This window comes from Lepidochelys olivacea (genome assembly GCF_965140295.1).
Source record: "Lepidochelys olivacea isolate rLepOli2 genome assembly, chromosome: 2".
In the NCBI taxonomy this organism is placed as follows: domain Eukaryota; kingdom Metazoa; phylum Chordata; order Testudines; family Cheloniidae; genus Lepidochelys; species Lepidochelys olivacea.
In genome coordinates this window covers 250,381,699-250,400,531 of record NC_140412.1, presented here as the reverse complement: position 1 = coordinate 250,400,531, position 18,833 = coordinate 250,381,699, and the positions used below count along the sequence as shown (strand labels likewise).

The 18,833-nt window shown below is 49.0% G+C and overlaps 1 protein-coding gene across 3 annotated transcripts in view; it reads right to left on the bottom strand.

Annotated features, from left to right (window-relative positions):
• The window catches only part of PTPRN2 (protein tyrosine phosphatase receptor type N2), a 1,058,681-nt gene that overhangs the window by 531,317 nt on the left and 508,531 nt on the right, over nt 1–18,833 (bottom strand). For all 3 annotated transcript variants that reach the window (XM_084620378.1, XM_084620379.1, XM_084620380.1), the window contains one exon: nt 1,690–1,769. In XM_084620378.1, the coding sequence (XP_084476504.1) occupies nt 1,690–1,769 (80 nt within the window). The remainder of the gene's footprint in view (nt 1–1,689; nt 1,770–18,833) is intronic.

Below are 18,833 nucleotides of genomic sequence, written 5' to 3'. Positions count from 1 at the left end.
GGGATTTAAGGGTGGTTAGCCTTCCCTTTATATTTATGACAAGGATCAAGACATTCATGGCTACTTGGGATGTGGGGTTACCCAGAAATGTTTCGTTGGCAAGAAGGAGGCATGGAGAGCTTTATCTTTCAAGTGCATGGATCAAATATGGCCCCGGAGGCTAGGAGCTGCAGGGCCACCCCCCCACCGCTCAGAGCTCCGGGGCTGGCAGCTGCAGGAGGCCACACCACCTGCAGCAGCTGAGAGCTCTGAGGCCCCTACTGGCTGACAGGTCCAGCCCCACAGTCCCAGAGCTGAAGCAGAAAATGTCACGGAGGTCTCTGGAAGTCACGGATTCTGTGATTTCTGTGACATAATCATAGCCTTAACCATAGTATATGGATGTCATTATAATATGAGTACCTCAATTCATAAATCCTCCCTTCTTGCAAGGATGTGCTGGTGAGTGGAATTGTTCTGTTAATTGGACCCATTCATTTTCTGTAAACAGTGTCTGGTTTTAAAATTCCCAGGCTGACATAAAGTTATTTAATTGTATACATCCCGGACTAACATATTTAGCTATGAAGTCAAAACAATGAAGTGTCTACCCTGGAAGTATGCATGCTCTGGTTTTGTTTTGTAAATTAAGTGTTTTGAAGGCATTCCTCTAAGAGATTTTTAAGCAGTTTTAAGTTTTAATAAAAATTAAATGGTATAAAACTCTTTTATTTAAGCCTAAATTGCCAATATTAGCAAAATACTGGGACCTTTGGGCTCATGAGTAAGAACCTTATTAAATGTCCATTTAGACAACAGGAACCTTTTCACTGATTTCAGCAGGCCCTGGATCAGGCCCTAAAAGCAGACATATAAACAGTAAGGACTGAATCAGTAACCAGTACATCACAAGTCTAAGGGCCAAATTCGTCCCTGGTGCAACAGCACAGAAATCAATGGACTTACACCAGGGATGATTCTCCCTGTGTTTATCCAAACTGATCTCCTTTGTTCCCATTTTAAAGGGATATTGCTAATTGTTTATTCTTAGTTATTACAAACTATCTGAACTATCTCAGGTAATTTGGAAGCAAATAAACCAGTTATTTTGCAGAAATAAAAGTATTTTGTAGTCACAACAATTACTACTTCACACAGGTGGTATCCAAGCTGACAGTAAGCAAACTGCAGTATTTACAACAGTGGCTTTTATAGAAGCAGTTTAGCTTTAGATATAGAATGTGTGTGTCCTAAGTGTTCATGGGGATTGTCAAAGTAACTCATAAATAAAGCGTATTTGTACCTTTTTTTAGATCCAGAAATAAAAATCTACTTGTAATAATGCTCCTGTTATCCCCTACAACCAAATTCTTTGTAAGTCACAGATGTCAATTTTTCATTTTCAAAATCTAGTCTCTTATTTTTCTCTCTCAGACATAACACTGAGGCCTTTTTCACTATGCTAGGCCACGACTGCATCCCTCTGTTTAATCCAGTTCCTCTGCAAACAATGAAGTCTCAGGCAGTTTTAATTGACTCAGAGATGTTACACTTCAATTTCCCATATGTGCCACTAACCCCTCAACTGTCTCCTTCATTAAATGTCAATCTTCCTGTGAGAATGCTCCTTCCTTTTGTTGTTGTTGTTGGTGGTGCTGTTTTCTAAACTGAATGGTGGATGGGCACAGTTCAGGGGTGGGGGGTTCTTACCTGCTGCTTTGGCAACATCTGCAGTTGTAATATTTTGGACATTTGGGTGCACTTTGAAGGTCACAGCTGGTCCCAATATGCTACAAAAAGATTTTAAAAATATGAGATTTGTAACAAAGAAATACAACGTAACACTTCTTATCAAAAACAAAACTTAAAAAAAAGAGATGAATTTAAGGAACACTATTAAGGCACCATTTATTCCTTTCCCTTTTAGTTCATTAAACACATTTGCAACATTCATGTAAACCTTTATATGTGTTTTGTTTTAATGTATGTCTGAAAGAACATTACAGATATTAATTGAGGCTCATGACACCCACCATAAAGGTACTGTACCTGTTACAAAGATGGGCAAATTAAGGCACAGAAAACAAATGATTTGCTCAAATACCACACAGAGCATCAATGACACTCAGAATCTCCAGGATTAAATCACGTCATTTCTGATTCTGCCAGCCTTAGCTAAAAGTAGCTTACGTCACAAGTAGCCCCATTAAAACCAATGGATGTCTAGAAAACCTGCCTTACAGTGAGAGACAAAAGAAGCTCAACAAAGAGAAGGTGAAGAGATTATTTGATCTGGGTCTACTATTACCTTCATAAGGAAAAGCTTTCTGACAGTAGAGGGCTCTTTAATCTACCAAAGGTGTCGTGAAGTCCAACTGCTGAAAGCTGATGCTAGACAAATTCAGACTAGAAAGATGGTGCACTTTTTTTAAACAATGTGAGTAATTAACCACTGGAACCACTTTTCTAGGGATGTGCTGGATTCTCCATCACTTGACATCTTTAACTCAAGATTGGATAGCTCTAAAAACATCTGCTCTAGCTCAACTACAGTTATGAGCCTGCTGCAGTAACCATTTGGTGAAACTCTATGGCCTGTAGAAAGAAAAGGAGTACTTGTGGCACCTTAGAGACTAACCAATTTATTTGAGCATGAGCTTTCGTGAGCTACAGCTCACTTCATCGGATGCATACCGTGGAAACTGCAGCAGACTTTATATACACACAGAGATCATGAAACAATACCTCCTCCCACCCCACTGTCCTGCTGGTAATAGCTTATCTAAAGTGATCATCAAGTTGGGCCATTTTCAGCACAAATCCAGGTTTTCTCACCCTGTCATTATGGCACTTGTGGCACCTTAGAGACTAACCAATTTATTTGAGCATAAGCTTTCGTGAGCTACAGCTCATTTCATCGGATGCAACGGATCGGATGCTGTAGCTCATGAAAGCTTATGCTCAAATAAATTGGTTAGTCTCTAAGGTGCCACAAGTACTCCTTTTCTTTTTGCGAATACAGACTAACACGGCTGTTACTCTGAAATCTATGGCCTGTGTTACGCAGGCAGTCAGACTAACTGACCACCATGGCCCTTTCTGGCCTTAAAAGTCTATGAATCCATGAGCAGCTTGCAGAGTACAGTACTAATCAGCATGATAACGAATGGTAAAATCATGTCTACAGTGTTTGCCAAAACAAATGCCTCAGTGTATTTTTTTAAAGAAAAGTAAATCAACATCAATAGTTCCATACTCAGAAGCACCCCAATAACACAAAATGGATGTGCATGTATGGTGAAGGGGATGAAATTAGAATTAAAACAGATTTCAGTTACAGGCTTCTTGGATTATTATAAAGAGTGCATAAAAATCAGATTGTATATATTTTTCATACATTTTCAAATACACTGACAGTTCCCTTTTAAAAACTCACCAGACAATAGAATGCTTTAGAAGTAACAGTGTACTGTTGCCGTAGAGCTCAGTATAAGGCTGAATAGCTATGACATTTAGCACCATGATAAAAGTTAATCCATACAGAAAATGATATTTGATCTACTTGTTGTGGCAGAATATACCCCTGTGTTCACACCCAACACACAATTATAATAATGTTTGTACAAAGTCTTCCTTGTGAGATAACATTTAAAAACTCATAATTTGCTCATCAGTAATATCATAGGAAAATGCATGTAGCAGCATTATATGTGAAGTTATAAATATAAACTGAAATCATGACTAAAAGTAAGTTTTCTAGATAAATCTGGGGAGTGGCCAAACCAGTTCCTAAGAGACAAAGGAGACAAAACTGAAGCCTCAGCCAGGTGTAAGCAAGGCTGATGGACCATTACCTGCTAAGTGACTATTCTTTGTCAGGAAAGGGGGTAAGGGGGAAAATCTACATCTTAGCAAAGAAACAGCATGGAATTTCCTTCCACACAGACTGCCCATCACCTTGCTCCCAGCTGGAAATCCTTCTCACATGTTGCAGGGGATAGGGGGCGGGGGGAGGGAACACGAGGACAACTATAAAAAAAAGGGACAAACACCCCCCACCCACCCCCGTCTCACCCTGCCCATCACATTTATTGCACCTAAAAGAGACAAAGGAAGCAGCCACTGGACTCTGCTGGAAGGGTCCTGACCTAAAGAGTTTGTTCAGTAAGACTGCTGAAAGCATGTGGTGAGAACTTTGCTTAGAATCTAATGTAGTTTGTTAAGTTAGACACCAATAAGCATTTTATATTCATTTTTCTTGTAACCATTTCTAACTTTCATGCCTCATTACTTGTACTCACTTAAAATCTCTCTTTTTGTTGTTAATAAACTTGTTTTATTGTTTTATCTAATCCAGTATGTTGAAGTTGAAGTGTCTGGGCAACTGCATTTGGGGTAACAAGTTGTGTGCATATTATTCCCTTAAAAGAATAATGGACTTAATATGTTTGCACTGTCTAGGAGAGGGCTGGTTAGTACAGGACATATGGTGGTGGAAAGAGGAGGGAAATCTGAGACTGTATCACGGTCACCCTGTGGTAATCTTTAAGGCTAGTAAGAGTGAAGGTGTGGCTGGTTGGCTGTAGCACACGCACAGAGAGAGAGGGGGAGCTGGGAGTGACTTACATGCTGGAGACTGTTTGTGAGCATTCCACATTGGAGGCTACAGCAGCAAGGCACTGCAAATGACATCCCAGGTTACAGGCAGGGATGGCACACCTACCCTTTGGTCAGGAGTGTACCCGGGATGATCACATTAATTATCATAAATCACATAATCTTTGGGAACAGTTATATTTGTACTGTAAATTATGAATAACAATGCATTAATGGTAAAGTACATTACTGGAATCATATAAAATGTGCTTTGACTTTTTATGTGAGATGCATGTGAAAGCTGAAAAGTTGCTATGTAACAGAAAATATACTGGGAAATGTTCTCTATTACAGTACTGGAAATGTAGCATTAAAGTGCACTTTTGCTAAAGTAATAGTACTTCGCATTTATATAATAGTATTTTTCATTATGAGAGCAACTAACTAAGTAATTTTCTACACCCCTATGAGGTAATGCATTTAAATATCCCCGTTTTACAGAGGAAAAAATGTAGCAGTATGGTTCAAGACAGCCTACAGGTCACAAAGGAAACTGAATTAAGAGTCAAGATTAGAACTCAGGAACACATTGCTTCCAATCCTATGCTCAAACCATTAGATCATGCCTCACTAACTAGCTATCTATGTTACTAGCTATTGCATTTGTATAATGTCTATCATTGCATTATCTGAGCCCTCTCGCTAAAGAAACCAAGAATGCCTATAAAAACCCAGTCAAAAAGCTAGTTGTTCTATTTCACTTTTGGAAATATACTGTGACAGAGTTGGGCCAGATGGCTACAGGAAAGTGATAGAAGGCAGATATATTAGCCCCAGGTTAAGTAGGTCCCTTTTCCTGGGTAAGGTAAAAAACTTAGCAACAAAACAACGCAATCAAAAGGTATAACACAACAGCTTTCAGGAGGGAGAGGTGTTCAGGTTAGCCCAGGCCCAGAGCGGGGGGGCTTCCTCGACACTCGTGGTCTTCCACCCTCCTGAGTTACCTGGTGGCCTAGAGCGGGGGGGCTTCCTCGACACTCGTGGTCTTCCACCCTCTCGAGTTACCTAGTGCCGCGCCCAGGGTCACCGACCCTCCCTCTCCTGAGAGTGCCCGACAAGATGGGCACGGCTGCGGGGTGGGTGGTTGGGAGGGAGGGGGGTACACCCATGTATTATAGGACCCCTCCTAGAAGACAGTAATGATGGTATTCACAGCAACTAACGGCTGTGACTGGCGGCTCTCGCTCTTTCCCTCAATCAGAGGGTCAGACGGAGGGAACCGGACGGGGTCACCGAGCAGAGAACCCCGGACAGCGCCCACCGCTCCTCGAAGGTGTCAAGGGAGTCGGTGGACGCTGCCCAGAGGAACTCCGCCCGGATACGTGAATGTACTGAGAGTCGGAAAACGGCCTCACAATCGCAGGACGCCTCATGAGCCAACCTCCGCTCTCTGGTCTTATAAATGGCTGTTTTAGCCAAGGCTAGGAGGAGGCTAACCAGGAGATCCCGCGACTTGGTGGGGCCACGGATGGGGAGTGTATAGATAAAGAGGTGGGGAGAAAAATGAAGCCAAAAGCGCAAAAGAATATTTGTGAGGAGCCGAAAAAGAGGCTGCAATCTGGCACACTCTAAATAGACGTGCGCCAGGGTTTCCCTCACGTTGCAAAAAGGGCAAGTCTCCGGAAGGGAGGTAAAACGTGTCAAAAACACGCCCGTGCTCACAGCCCCGTGAAGGAGCCGCCAACTGATGTCCCCGACGGGCCTCGGGACCAAGGTGGAGTACAGGCTGGCCCACCGAGGTTGCTCACCCTCCAAAGGTGGTAAGAGATCTCGCCACTTTGTATCGGGGCGGGACACCAGGGTGCGGGCATGAAGGGTATGGAGCGTGAGTGTATATAGATATTTCCGTGATGCAACTTGAAAACCGACCGGTTGCAGTTCATGCAGCCGGCTCGCAGTGAAAGGATGAGGGGTGTGTTGGGATCGACAGAGTAGGGGCCCGATGGAAAGGTCCGGCGGGCCTGGGGTAAGGGATGGGCGGGGCGCGCCCTCGCACAAGGCTCGGCTAACATAAGCCCGAGCGGCGGGGGTCAGAGCGGCCTCCACCTCCTGAAGCACGCGCCGGGGGGTGCGAAGGCTGGAGAGCCCCATGCGTCGAGCGAGCGTCAGGGGATCCAGCCAGTCCCCCCGGTCGTAGTCCAGGAGGTCCCCGACCCTCGTAACTCCCGCCAGGACCAACCTCTGGCGCACCGTGCGGGACTCCGCCGCCTGCACACAAAGTTGGGGGTTGTGTAGCAGGGGTTCCGTGAGGAGATCTGCCCCCACGATGGCCGCCACGGACCTGGTCGTTGAAAACAGTTTCCAGGCCCGGAGGAGGTCCTGGTAGAAATCCGGCAGCCCGGAGAGGTCTCGCGGAAAACCTCTCGGACAAAGATAAAAGAGCTGTCGGTCATAGCGGAGCCCATGGAAGCGGCGTAAAAAGGCATGCGCCAATATGCTCCACGGCGAACTACCTGCACTATAAAGGAGCCTCTGCAGGGCCTGGAGGCGGAAAACGCGGACCTGAGTGTACAGACACTTCAGGCCCTGCCCTCCTTCCTTCAGGGGCAAGTGGAGAACTCCAACAGGGGCCCAGTGCAATCCTGACCAAAAGAACTCCAGAATCAATCTCCGGAGGTGGGACAGGAAACCCGGGGCCGGGGCTAGGGTGTTGAGCCGGTACCAGAGCGTGGACAGGACTAGTTGGTTAAGCACCAGTGCTCTCCCCCGAAGGGAGAGACATCGGAGTAGCCTCGTCCATTTCCTGATCCGCTCAATCACGCCGCCTTCCAAATTTTGCCAGTTCTCCGGCGGAGAAGGGTGCGTGGCAGAAAGGTAAACGCCGAGATAGAGCAGAGGGCCGGCACTCCACCGGATGGTCTGAAGCGCGGGTGGGAGGGGGCTTACCTGCCGCCAGCCCCCCACCGCCAAGCCGGAGCTCTTGACCCAGTTGACTCGGGCGGAGGAGGCTGCCGAAAAGATGGCTTGGCATGCCTCCACTCGCGCCAAGTCGCCCGGGTCCTGGACCACGAGGAGGACGTCATCGGCGTACGCCGACAGGACCAGCCGCAGCTCCGGCTCCCGCAGCACCAACCCCGTCAACCTCCTGCGGAGGAGACAGAGGAAAGGCTCGATCGCCAGAGCGTACAGCTGGCCTGAGAGGGGACACCCCTGCCGCACCCCTCGCCCGAAGCTGACCGGTTCGGTCAGGGTCCAGTTGAGCCTAACCAGACACTCCGCGGAGGCGTACAGCACCCGGAGAAAACTCACAAACTGAGGTCCGAATCCAAACGCTCGCAGGGTGCTCAGGAGGTACCCATGATCTACCCTATCGAACGCCTTCTCTTGATCGAGAGACAGGAGGGCGAACGACAGACCATCTCTCCGCCCGAGTTCCAAAAGGTCTCGGACTAAAAAGAGGTTGTCAAAAATGCTGCGACCCGGGACAGTATAGGTCTGGTCTGGGTGAATCACGTCCGCCATCACGGACCCTAGCCGCAGCGAGATTGCTTTCGCTACGATTTTGTAATCCGTGCTAAGGAGTGAGAGGGGACGCCAGTTTCGTAAGTCGCGGAGGTCCCCCTTCTTCGGCAGCAAGGCGAGCACCGCTCGTCTGCACGAGAGAGGGAGGACCCCGCCCTGCAAGGACTCAGCCCAGACAGTGACTAGGTCTGGGCCAAGGATGTCCCAGAACGCGCGGTAAAACTCCACGGTCAGCCCGTCCATGCCCGGAGATTTATTGGTGGGCATGCGACGGAGGGCTTCCGAGAACTCGGCCAGGGTGAGAGGCAGCCCTAGCCGGTCTCGGTCGCCCACGCTGACCGTGGGGAGTTCCTCCCAGAGCACCCCGCAAGCGCCAGGATCGGTCGGATCCGGGGAGAAAAGGTTTGCGTAGAAGTCACGGGCCCTCCCACACATCTCCTCCGGATCCGTGAGGGGGGTGCCGTCTTCCGCTAGAAGGCAGGTGACGTGTTTTTTGGCCCCCCTCGTTTTCTCCAGGGCGTAGAAGAAGCGGGAGCCGCGATCCATCTCCTGAAGGAGGCGGATGCGGGACCGGACAAAGGCACCTCGGGCCCGGTGGTCCTCGAGGGCTCGAAGTTCCTCCCGCTTCTCCCGGCACGCTCCGCAGAGGGACGGGTCCCCGGGGCTGGCGGCCAGGCGCCTCTCCAGCTCTAAGACCTCCCGTTCCAACTGCTCTATCGCCGCATTTCTCCGTCGGCTGGTGCCCCGAGTGTAGTTGCGGCAGAAGAGCTTGGCGCGCACCTTCCCTAAATCCCACCATCGCCGCACCGAGGGAAAGGCACGCCACTGCTCCCGCCAGGCCAGCCAAAACTCCTGGAAGGACATCACAAAGCTCTCGTCCTCCAACAGGCTGTTATTAAAGTGCCAGTAAGCCGGCCCCGGTCCCTCTGCACGGAGGGAGACCGTGACGGCAACCAAATGATGGTCGGAAAAAGGGGCCGGCCGAATGGTGGAGGAGTGGGCCTGTGAAAGATGGAGACGGGACAGATAAATACGGTCTAACCGAGAGCGGTGCGACCGACGGGCCTCCACCCGAACGAAGGTAAACGTGGAAGTATCATCTGGGTGATGGTCACGCCAGACGTCCACTAGGGAGTGATAATCGACTATGTCTCGAAGAATGGTCGCGGCGGCCGGGCTCGGCTCGGCCCCCGAGCGGTCCCGTTCCTCGAGGGTGGTGTTAAAGTCCCCTCCCAGGATCAGGCACTCGTGTGAATCCAGGGTGTCGAGAAATTCGGACACCTGCTGGTAAAATTGCGGCCGCTGTGAGCTCACTTGCGGGGCATAGATATTAACAAAATTGACCACGAGCCCCTCCAAACGAACTCGGAGGTGCAACAAGTGGCCCGGCACGGCCTCAGTGACTCCGAGCACCTCGGGCCGCAGGGTGGGGGAGAACAGGGTCGCCACTCCAGCTTGCCAAGCCGTGCAGTGGCTAAAGTATACCCCGTCCCCCCATTCCAGCCGCCACCTATCCTCGGCGGTTGGGTCCGTGTGGGTCTCCTGCAGGAAAACCACAGAGTACCTCCCCTCCCGAAGGTAGGAGAGCACCTGGGACCTGCGGAGAGCCATCCTACAGCCCCTGGTGTTCAGGGTTACAATGATGAGAGGTGTCATGCGGAGGGCTGGGGGGGGTGGGGAGTTCTCAGGGGTGGGGGTACTCATGGCCCCCGGCGGGTCGCGTAGCAACCCGTGTCCCATCCCGTGAGTAAGTAACTCTTTCCGGAAGCTGCGGGCCCGCTCGTAGGCCGCGGCACCGCCCTTCCCTTGCCCTCTACCCTCCCTCATAAGGGCTCTCGCGGCCCGAAGGAGTCGATCAAAGTCCCCCCATTGCTGGAGAGCCAGCTGTGCCCTATCGCGGGCACCACGGCATTGTTTCAAGAACTCCCGTAATGCATGCTGCAGCTCATGGGGGGGTAGGGTTACAACTCCCAGAGCAGTCCCTGGTGGGGCTTTTGATGCAGCTTCGTGGTCCGCTAAGGCGGGTAGGCAGGGTGCGGACCGCCGACGGGGTGTCTGACAGGCTGGGGTTATTAACTCCATCTCGTGCCTTGGGGCGGACGGGGATGGCAGGGGGAAAGGTGCAACTCCTGGGGAGTCGCAACTAGAAAACATAAAGACTGCTCCCTGGGGGGAATCTGCAAAAGGCGGAAAAGAAATAACCCCAGGGGCGGCGGTAGCCTTGCAGGAGGAGGGAGACTGAACCGGAGTAGGGGTGGGGGCAGGGGCAGAGGTAAGGCCCTGGGCTTCAGGAGGCGCACAGCGAAAAGAAGGCGCCTCCCGAGCAGGGTCGGGGGTGAAGGGGCAAGGGAGGGGGCTCCGAGGAATGCTAGGTACTGGCTCCGGGGTGGTCGTGGCAGCCATGGCCCCAGGCGGTAAACCACTTTCCGTGGGGTGCTCACCCGGAAAGGCAGTCAGGGGGAAAGGGCATGGGGAGAGGGGGCCTGGGGTGAGATTGCCCAAATCGAGGCCGGCCGGCAGTAAATCATCCCCTCCCTGGGTGACCGGGGTCAAATCCAGGGCTTCAATCTCTGCGTACACAGAGGAGAGGCCAACTCCCACCACCCCAGGGGCCTCTCCGCTAGGGCCCGCCTCGGCGGTCACGTCGGGGTTCGTTGGGAGTTCAGGTGGTATCTGGTTAGAAGGGGCTTCCCCCGGGGCTTCGGAGGGGAGGGTCCCCCGCGGAGGGGGGATTCCACCCTCCAATGCTGGTCTATCTTCACCTCCCGACACCAGCGAATGGATCTCACTCGTGGCCGAGGCGGGAGGCTCAGGGTCGGTACCTCCCTTCCTGGTCTTCCGGGGGGCTTCCGCGTCAGATGAATGCAGCGGAGCTCGAGCCCTCCGCTTGCCTCGCTTCCCCTGGACTACAGTCCAGCCCTCCATGGCGTTGTCCGGGGGTTGAGTAGCAGGGGACGGAGCGGGGCGCGGAGGCAGAGGTTCAGGGGTTTGGGGGGGTAGCGGTAAGGCAGCATTAGGGGCGGGGGGTTCTCCTTGGGGCGAGCCCTCTCCTGCACCCGGTAAAAGCTTTGCCACACCCCCCTCCATAGGCTCTGCCGAGGTGGTTACGGCAAGAGTGGGACTCCCGTGGTCGCCCGGGCGTTGTTGGAGGGGTGCCTCTTGGGCCCGGACGGGGGCAGCGGTGGATCGGGTGGGAGGGGGGGTGGTGTCGGGTGCCGGGTGGCCAGGGGTGTCGGCAACAACAGGGCCGATATCCCGCCGGGTCTCGGGGGTCTCAGGTGCCCCTCTCCCCCGGGCCAAAGGGCAGTCCCTGCGGACATGCCCTGCCGAGCGGCAGAGGTAGCACCGGGCCTCTCCGGTGGAATAAAAGACCCTATAGCGGGCTCCCTGGTAGGGAACTAGGAAGGACCCCTCGAGCGCCTCTCCGTCACGCACCCCCGCCGGCAGTAAAATCTGCACTTGCCGGCGGAACGATAGGACGTGACGGAGGGCGGGGTCCTTGCAGCCTAACGGGAGAGGGCTAATAACAGAAACAAGCTTCCCCAGGGCAGAAAGAGCAGGTAACAGGGCAACATTAGGTAAAAAGGGAGGAACGGAGGTGAGGACGAAGCGAACGCCCAGATCTTCTAGCGGTTCTAGGGGGAGAAACACCCCCCCCACCACTAGGCCCTTCTCCACCGCCTCCTGGGCGGCAGTCTCCGAGGCCAGAAAGAGAACGACCTTCCCATACATCTTGGAGGCCGCCACAATGGCCATGGGTCCTACCACTTTCGCCAACGCCTGCACGTATGCCTCCACGTGGGGCGAGGCGGGTACTAGGAGGCAACGGACACCGTGCTTCCTGGTCAGGGCGGGAAGAGGGCCCCGACTACTAGTAATGGCAGCGGAGGCAGTGGGAGGGCGAGATGAGGAGGCGGCAGGTGAGGGGGGGCCTGTCGCCACCCGGGCATACGTCCTGGGGGCCGGGGGAGGGATGGTCGCAGAGCTGGTGGAGGGAACAGCTGGGAGGGGTGCCGCGATCGATGACGAGGCCACTGTGGTGGGGGCGGCCTCTGCCACGGAGGGTCCAGCGGCATTAGCAGGGCCCTTCCCTTTTGGCCCGCTTCGATTTTTCCGTCTAACTGGGGGGGGGTTCCTAGAATCTAGTGGGGCAGGAACCAGAGCAGCAGTAGTAATCGCCCCGGTGCCTCCCACTGCCGATGCCCCAGCGGGGGCGGTGGCAGGGGTTCTAACAATGGAGGCGGTGGGGAAATCTTGAGGGGTGGGCAGGAGGGTAGATGGGGAAGGGGCAACCAATTTCGGTGGAGGGGCCTTGCGTCCCCCCTTCTCTGCCATTGTGAGCAGGGAGAGACAGGGAGACACTGGGGGGGGGGGGCAAAAATCGGGGTCCGGTAGTAGGGGTAGGCTATGGGGTAAACAATCCGGGGGGGGGGTGGGGGGAGGACAACCCACCACAAGTGTCCAAAGAGTCTCGCTTGGTTGGTTATTATGCCTGGGCCAAAAGGCGAAGTCCAAAGCAAACAGCTGGATCCGAAGGCAGATGGCAGATTGCCAGCAGGGACGAAGCAGCGGGGGCCGTGATAGTTGTAATAGTGGTGGGGGGGTTGGGGGCACCGATGGATCTGGGGGTAGCTCCCTGCTACACCCCTGTGCCGCCGCAGGCGCAGCTGAAATGCAGTCAACTCCCCGCCCAGAGGGTAGAAATTCAAAAGAAATCCCTCAGTCTTACGGCCTCTCTCCACGATGATTCATAGCTGCCCGGGAGTACTCCGGCCTCTGGCGTCTGCTACAGCTGTTGGCTCTGTCCCAAGGCTCTCGGAAAAGGTCCAGGCAAAAAACAAAACAGCTGGGTCTGGGGGGGTCCACTCCCCTCCCCGGACAGCAGGTTGGCAGTCCTCCCCCCCTCCTCCGGGGGTTTCAAGTAAGCAAGGAGCAAAGTCCAAAAGCAGGCATCGGGGGGGGGGGGGTGCTGGCGACCGGCCAGCACACTGACGCAGCTCAAAAAAACGGGAAAAAACGAAACCAAAAAAACAAAGCGTCCGGCCCAAACGCGGGGGGGGAAACTAAGCAAAAGGAAAAGTGTGAAAAATCCGGGCCGGGGGGCTTTAGGAAAGAAAGGAAAGCAAATAGCTCAGGAGCGAGTGAAGAACGATTCCGGCTCCTTAACAGGGAAGGGTCCAGAACAATCAGGAACCTTCTGGAAATAATTAAGACAGACATGCTGATTAGAACACCTGCAGCCAATCAAGAAGCTGCTAGAATCAATTAAGGGCAGGCTAATCAGGGCACCTGAGTTTAAAAAGGAGCTCACTTCAGTTTGTGGTGCACCATGTGAGGAGCTGGGAGCAAGAGGTGCTAGGAGCTGAGAGTGAGAATGAGAATGCGTACTGTTGGAGGACTGAGAAGTACAAGCATTATCAGACTACAGGAGGAAGGTCCTATGGTGAGGATAAAGAAGGTGTTGGGAGGAGGCCAGGGGGAAGTAGCCCAGGGAGTTGTAGCTGTCGCACAGCTGTTCCAGGAGGCACTCTAGACAGCTGCATTCCACAGGGCCCTGGGCTGGAACCCGGAGCAGGGGGCGGGCCCAGGTTCCCCCCAAACCTCCCAACTCCTGGTTAGACACAGGAGGACTTGACCTGGACTGTGGGTTCATGAAGATGGCCAAACTGAGGGCTGCCGTGAAGTTCCAAGGCAAGCAAATCCGCCAATAAGCGCAAGACCCACCAAGGTAGAGGAGGAACTTTGTCATAATACATACAATATTATAAATAGTTTTCAAAGCTGCTGTAGAAAACCAGAAGCTAGAAGCCAGAACCTAAGCTAGGAAGTTTCAGTTCCTGGCAGTGAGCAGACTATTACATAATGATTAAATAAGATAGTTATTAGAATTACCCCTCTGCTCTAATAATTCTGACCCTGGACTAGCTGTGGGCACAATGAACACTAGCTGCCATCTCTTTTACTCACATCACATCCAGTGTGCACATTCTAGTTTGAGCCAATGAAGATTGACAGTAATCAATCAATTTTTCTTCAAGTACTTTTCAGAAAAAACAGGTCTATTGCTAAAATGACAATCCAGATTCCTAGTCATCAATATCAAAGGAGTTTATTCTAATCAATGATGGGTGCCTATATGTTTTGTCAGCAGCATTTAAATAGTATTTTCTATATTATTATACTTAAGACATGTATGCACTTGCATTTCATCTGAGGTTCTTAAAGTGCTTTGCAAACATTCAGTCCACTGGCAAATTCTGGCCATGAAGCTGAGGTAGTTAGCCACAGGAGAATCACACACTGTAGGGGCACCCTTAGTAGTAATGGGTATGCTCCTAAGCTGTCTCCCACCCTCTGTTGCTCTAAGGCACGTGGCTGGAGCTGATGATTCTGCCAGTTACTAAAGACATCCCTCCTTTGTGGCAGATTACATAACACTAGCATTCAGTGAGCTTTACAGATGAAACTGATCATAACTATAAACCGATGTGGGACCAACCTATGACAGAGCCAGTCCAGGATCAGGGAAGCATAAAAGCCAGTTTTGCATCCCCTCCCCAAGCTGCACTAGCCATTCCACAATTGTAGCCAAGGATCTGGAAATCAGGATCACACTCAGAGGAGATATTAACCCCACAGATGAGTCAAAAAGAGCCTCAGTAACTTACCAGCGTCACAGAGTGAGTTAGTGGCACAGTTGGCACTAGTGAGGTAAAAGTGTGGTCAGGGAGTTTGGCAGCATTGGTGTACTTCTGATTAAGATCTCTTTCTATCATCCTGAACTATTCAAAGCCTAAAATGGACTCCTAAAACCTACACATATGGAACCAGCCTGGTAGGTAATCCAGTAACAGTGCAATGAACTGCCATGAATAGAAAAAAAAGCTTGCAGCCCAAGGTCCTAATCCAGAATGTTTTGGGAATTTCATAGAGGCAGGATGCTCATTATCTTGGGTGGGAAGGAGCATGCATGTTACTCTCTAGTGACTCCATCTGTCTAACTCAAGAACATGACACAATCCAGGGCAGGAAACAGACAATAATCTTTCCTCTTCCAAAAGCACTGTCATTGCCCCAGAGGGCTTCTGAGAAAGTGCAGGAAATAAAGAAGAAAAACAGTTGGGGTGGGAGAAATCTCAGGGGACTGAGAAGATATTGGTGAACTCCTCTTCTCACAATGGGAAGAGGAAATCAAAGCTTTTCAAGATCCTCATTAATCCATCATGATGTGGGATACTATGTTGTTATTCTATAATATTTAATTCTTAAATGTACTGTAAAAAGATTTACTGGAGGATAAAAACACAGAACTTTTTTAGTCATATTTACTGTATACATGGATAACACAGAGATTCTTTTCAGTCCCCCTCAGAAATTTATATTATAAATTTCAGTCCCTCTCAGAAATTGTTGCACATTGGCATTAATTCTGGTTAAAAAAAAACTGAGCTCATTGGACAAAATTGCATTTATTGCTAGGTGTATTGGGAATGGTCTTACAGCATCAGGAGCTCATAAAATAAAGACTTTTCTCACGGGGGTTTTCTGGCAAAAAGCACTCAATAAACAAACATTTCAATAAGAATGCTTGTCCTCTTGGGAGTCCTGCATTGTTGATTATATGCAGGAGGAGTGTGTTACAACAAAATATAATAATATTTGACTGACAAATATTTTTAAGAGAGCTTTAATGGGAGGTGCAGTCTTTGAAAATGGTGTAAGGTGCACAAAATGCACCTACGACACAGTGAAAAAGAACTTGAAATTAGTTAGCAGAGATCAAGATGGATTAATTGCTTGTTCTTGATGCTGCCAAGTACTCTGAAGCCTAGCTAATATTAATGGCAATTGTCTTTACATCACTCTAAATACTGAAGCTCACTGAAGTGAGCACTATTGTTTATGACCTGATGGATTGCAAACAAACTGTTCCCACAAATCACTGATGATTCTGCCAGTTAGTAAAGGCATCCCTCCTTTTGTGGCAAATTACATCACACTAGCATTCACACTGAGCTGTGCAGATAAAACAGATCATAAATATAAAGCACAATGTCCAGCTTGAAAGATAAGAACAAGCAACAGGGTATTTCTTCAGCTAAAAGAGACATTAAAAATGTCAGGAGGCAGCACATTTCATCTAAAAATATAACACTGCACCTAAGATTTTTTTAATACCTTTTTGAACTGGATTCTGCTCTCATTTACATCAATGCAAATCTGGAGTAAACTCCCTTGACTTAAATATGAGAGCAAAATTTGGCTCTTAAAATGCATTCCGTATAAATTATTGTAATCACACACAACACTTCTGATAATACTTTTGCTAATACATGTTTTTCAGCAAAGGTAGGCAAATCTGGCTTCTAGGTTAATAAGCACAGAATGCTCCCTATGCAAAATGTAATGTCTGTTTCAATGATCTGCTAAATATATTACTTGAAATGTACAGACTAATTACCCCCTCTGTTGGCTGTCAAAACTTCTGCTGTTTTTTTTTTTTAATTTCAGTAACGTTTCCTCAGCCATATTAGTTTTTTTTTAACAAAGACATTTAAAGCCTATTGCAAATTGTCACCATTATGTGCTGTTGTTTTATGTTCTGTTTACTATAGATGAAGTAATTACAGTGTTTGCACTGAAATGACTTGAAAGTTGATTGCTGATTTAATGCTACTCCCATATACCCCTCCCCACCAGGTTTATATTATCCATCTGAAGGTTAGAAGGTGCATCTTTCAACATGCAGAGGAAGTAAATAATATGTCTTGTGTTAATATATGATTATAAGTATTTCCTTCCATTAATTGTTTTACAGACCAGCAACATTTTTGTTGCATTTTGCCTGTCAACAAATGAACTGCCTGAAAACACAGAGCTGCAGTATGATCAATATGGCAATGTCCATATCACTTTCAAGCCTTAGGTTACAATTATATTTATGAATGACACGGCTTAAATATATATAAATTATGCATCGAGCTTTGCATGCCTGTTCTTCTCCCTCATGTGTATACTCCTTAGTACCACAGGATCATACAGGTTTGCTGTGAAATACAGTTACAGTCTATCATACCCCCTAGTGGAAAAGGATTTGAGAAACAAGTGCCAACATGGTTATGTTTATTCTTAGTGACAAGACACTAAGCTGATCCCAGACAAAAATGAATTTGAGGCTGGACCACATTTTTAAAGAACGATGAAACATTTTTCTTAAGACTCGGGGATGTTAGGGGGAGCAATCAACCCTGTTTCATAATACAAAGCTGGTCTTAATACAACTCACATTTGAAATTAGAAACAGTACAGCCCTATGTGTTCATTTAAAAGATCTTTAATCTTTTGGGGTTAAGAAAAACAATTAGTAACACTCCAGAGAACAGTGCAAACTAAATTTTATAGCAGTGAAGGTAATTGTTTTAGGGAACGTTTGGCAGAGTTGAACTAATTGCTTGCAATGTTTATACATTTCTGAGTCTGCTGTGTTTAGAAATTTCAAGCTTAGATCCATCTTCAATACTGCATGGAAATCTCCTTTTCTCCATGGCATCATAAATGAGCTGAAAATTAAGACTCATTCACTTCCACAAACACATAACATATGAAATGCATCCATATCTAAACACACACACTTATACATACAGTGAGAGAGAGAGAAAGAGAGCGCAAATATCTAATGGTGGCATTTTCATGATATGGAATGTCTGCATAAGACATGATTGATAAAAACAAAAGGAGGACTTGTGGCACCTTAGAGACTAACCAATTTATTTGAGCATAAGCTTTCGTGAGCTACAGCTCACTTCATCGGATGCAACGGATCGGATGCTGTAGCTCATGAAAGCTTATGCTCAAATAAATTGGTTAGTCTCTAAGGTGCCACAAGTACTCCTTTTCTTTTTGCCAATACAGACTAACACGGCTGTTACTCTGAAACATGATTGATAGAGCAAAATAGAGCCAGAGGTGTGTTGTGTTTGGTCATCCCTAAACAATATAGGTCCACATTCCCTGGTACACTCTTGCTGGCTTTGCACATCCCTTTTTAATCAAACCAGCTGCAATCCCATTTGAAATGGTCAGTTAAGCCTGGTTTTACAAACGCTTTGAATGGAATGGTGCAAAGGACTCAGGTTGTATTAGTGAACCTGACCCAAAATGTATATTGCATGGGTCAATGTCTCCAATGCTGTATTTATATCATAGAATCATAGAATATCAGGGTTGGAAGGGACCTCAGGAGGTCATCTAATCCAACCCCCTGCTCAAAGCAGGACCAATCCCCAACTAAATCATCCCAGCCAGGGCTTTGTCAAGCCTGACCTTAAAAACTTCTAAGGAAGGAGATTCCACCACCTCCCTAGGTAACGCATTCCAGTGTTTCACCACCCTCCTAGTGAAAAAGTTTTTCCTAATATCCAACCTAAACCTCCCCCACTGCAACTTGAGACCATTACCGCTTGTTCTGTCACCTGCTACCACTGAGAACAGTCTAGATCCATCCTCTTTGGAATCCCCTTTCAGGTAGTTGAAAGTAGCTATCAAATCCCCCCTCATTCTTCTCTTCCGCAGACTAAACAATCCCAGTTCCCTCAGCCTCTCCTCATAAGTCATGTGTTCCAGTCCCCTAATCATTTTTGTTGCCCTCTGCTGGATGCTTTCCAATTTTTCCACATCCTTCTTGTAGTGTGGGGCCCAAAACTGGACACAGTACTCCAGATGAGGCCTCACCAACA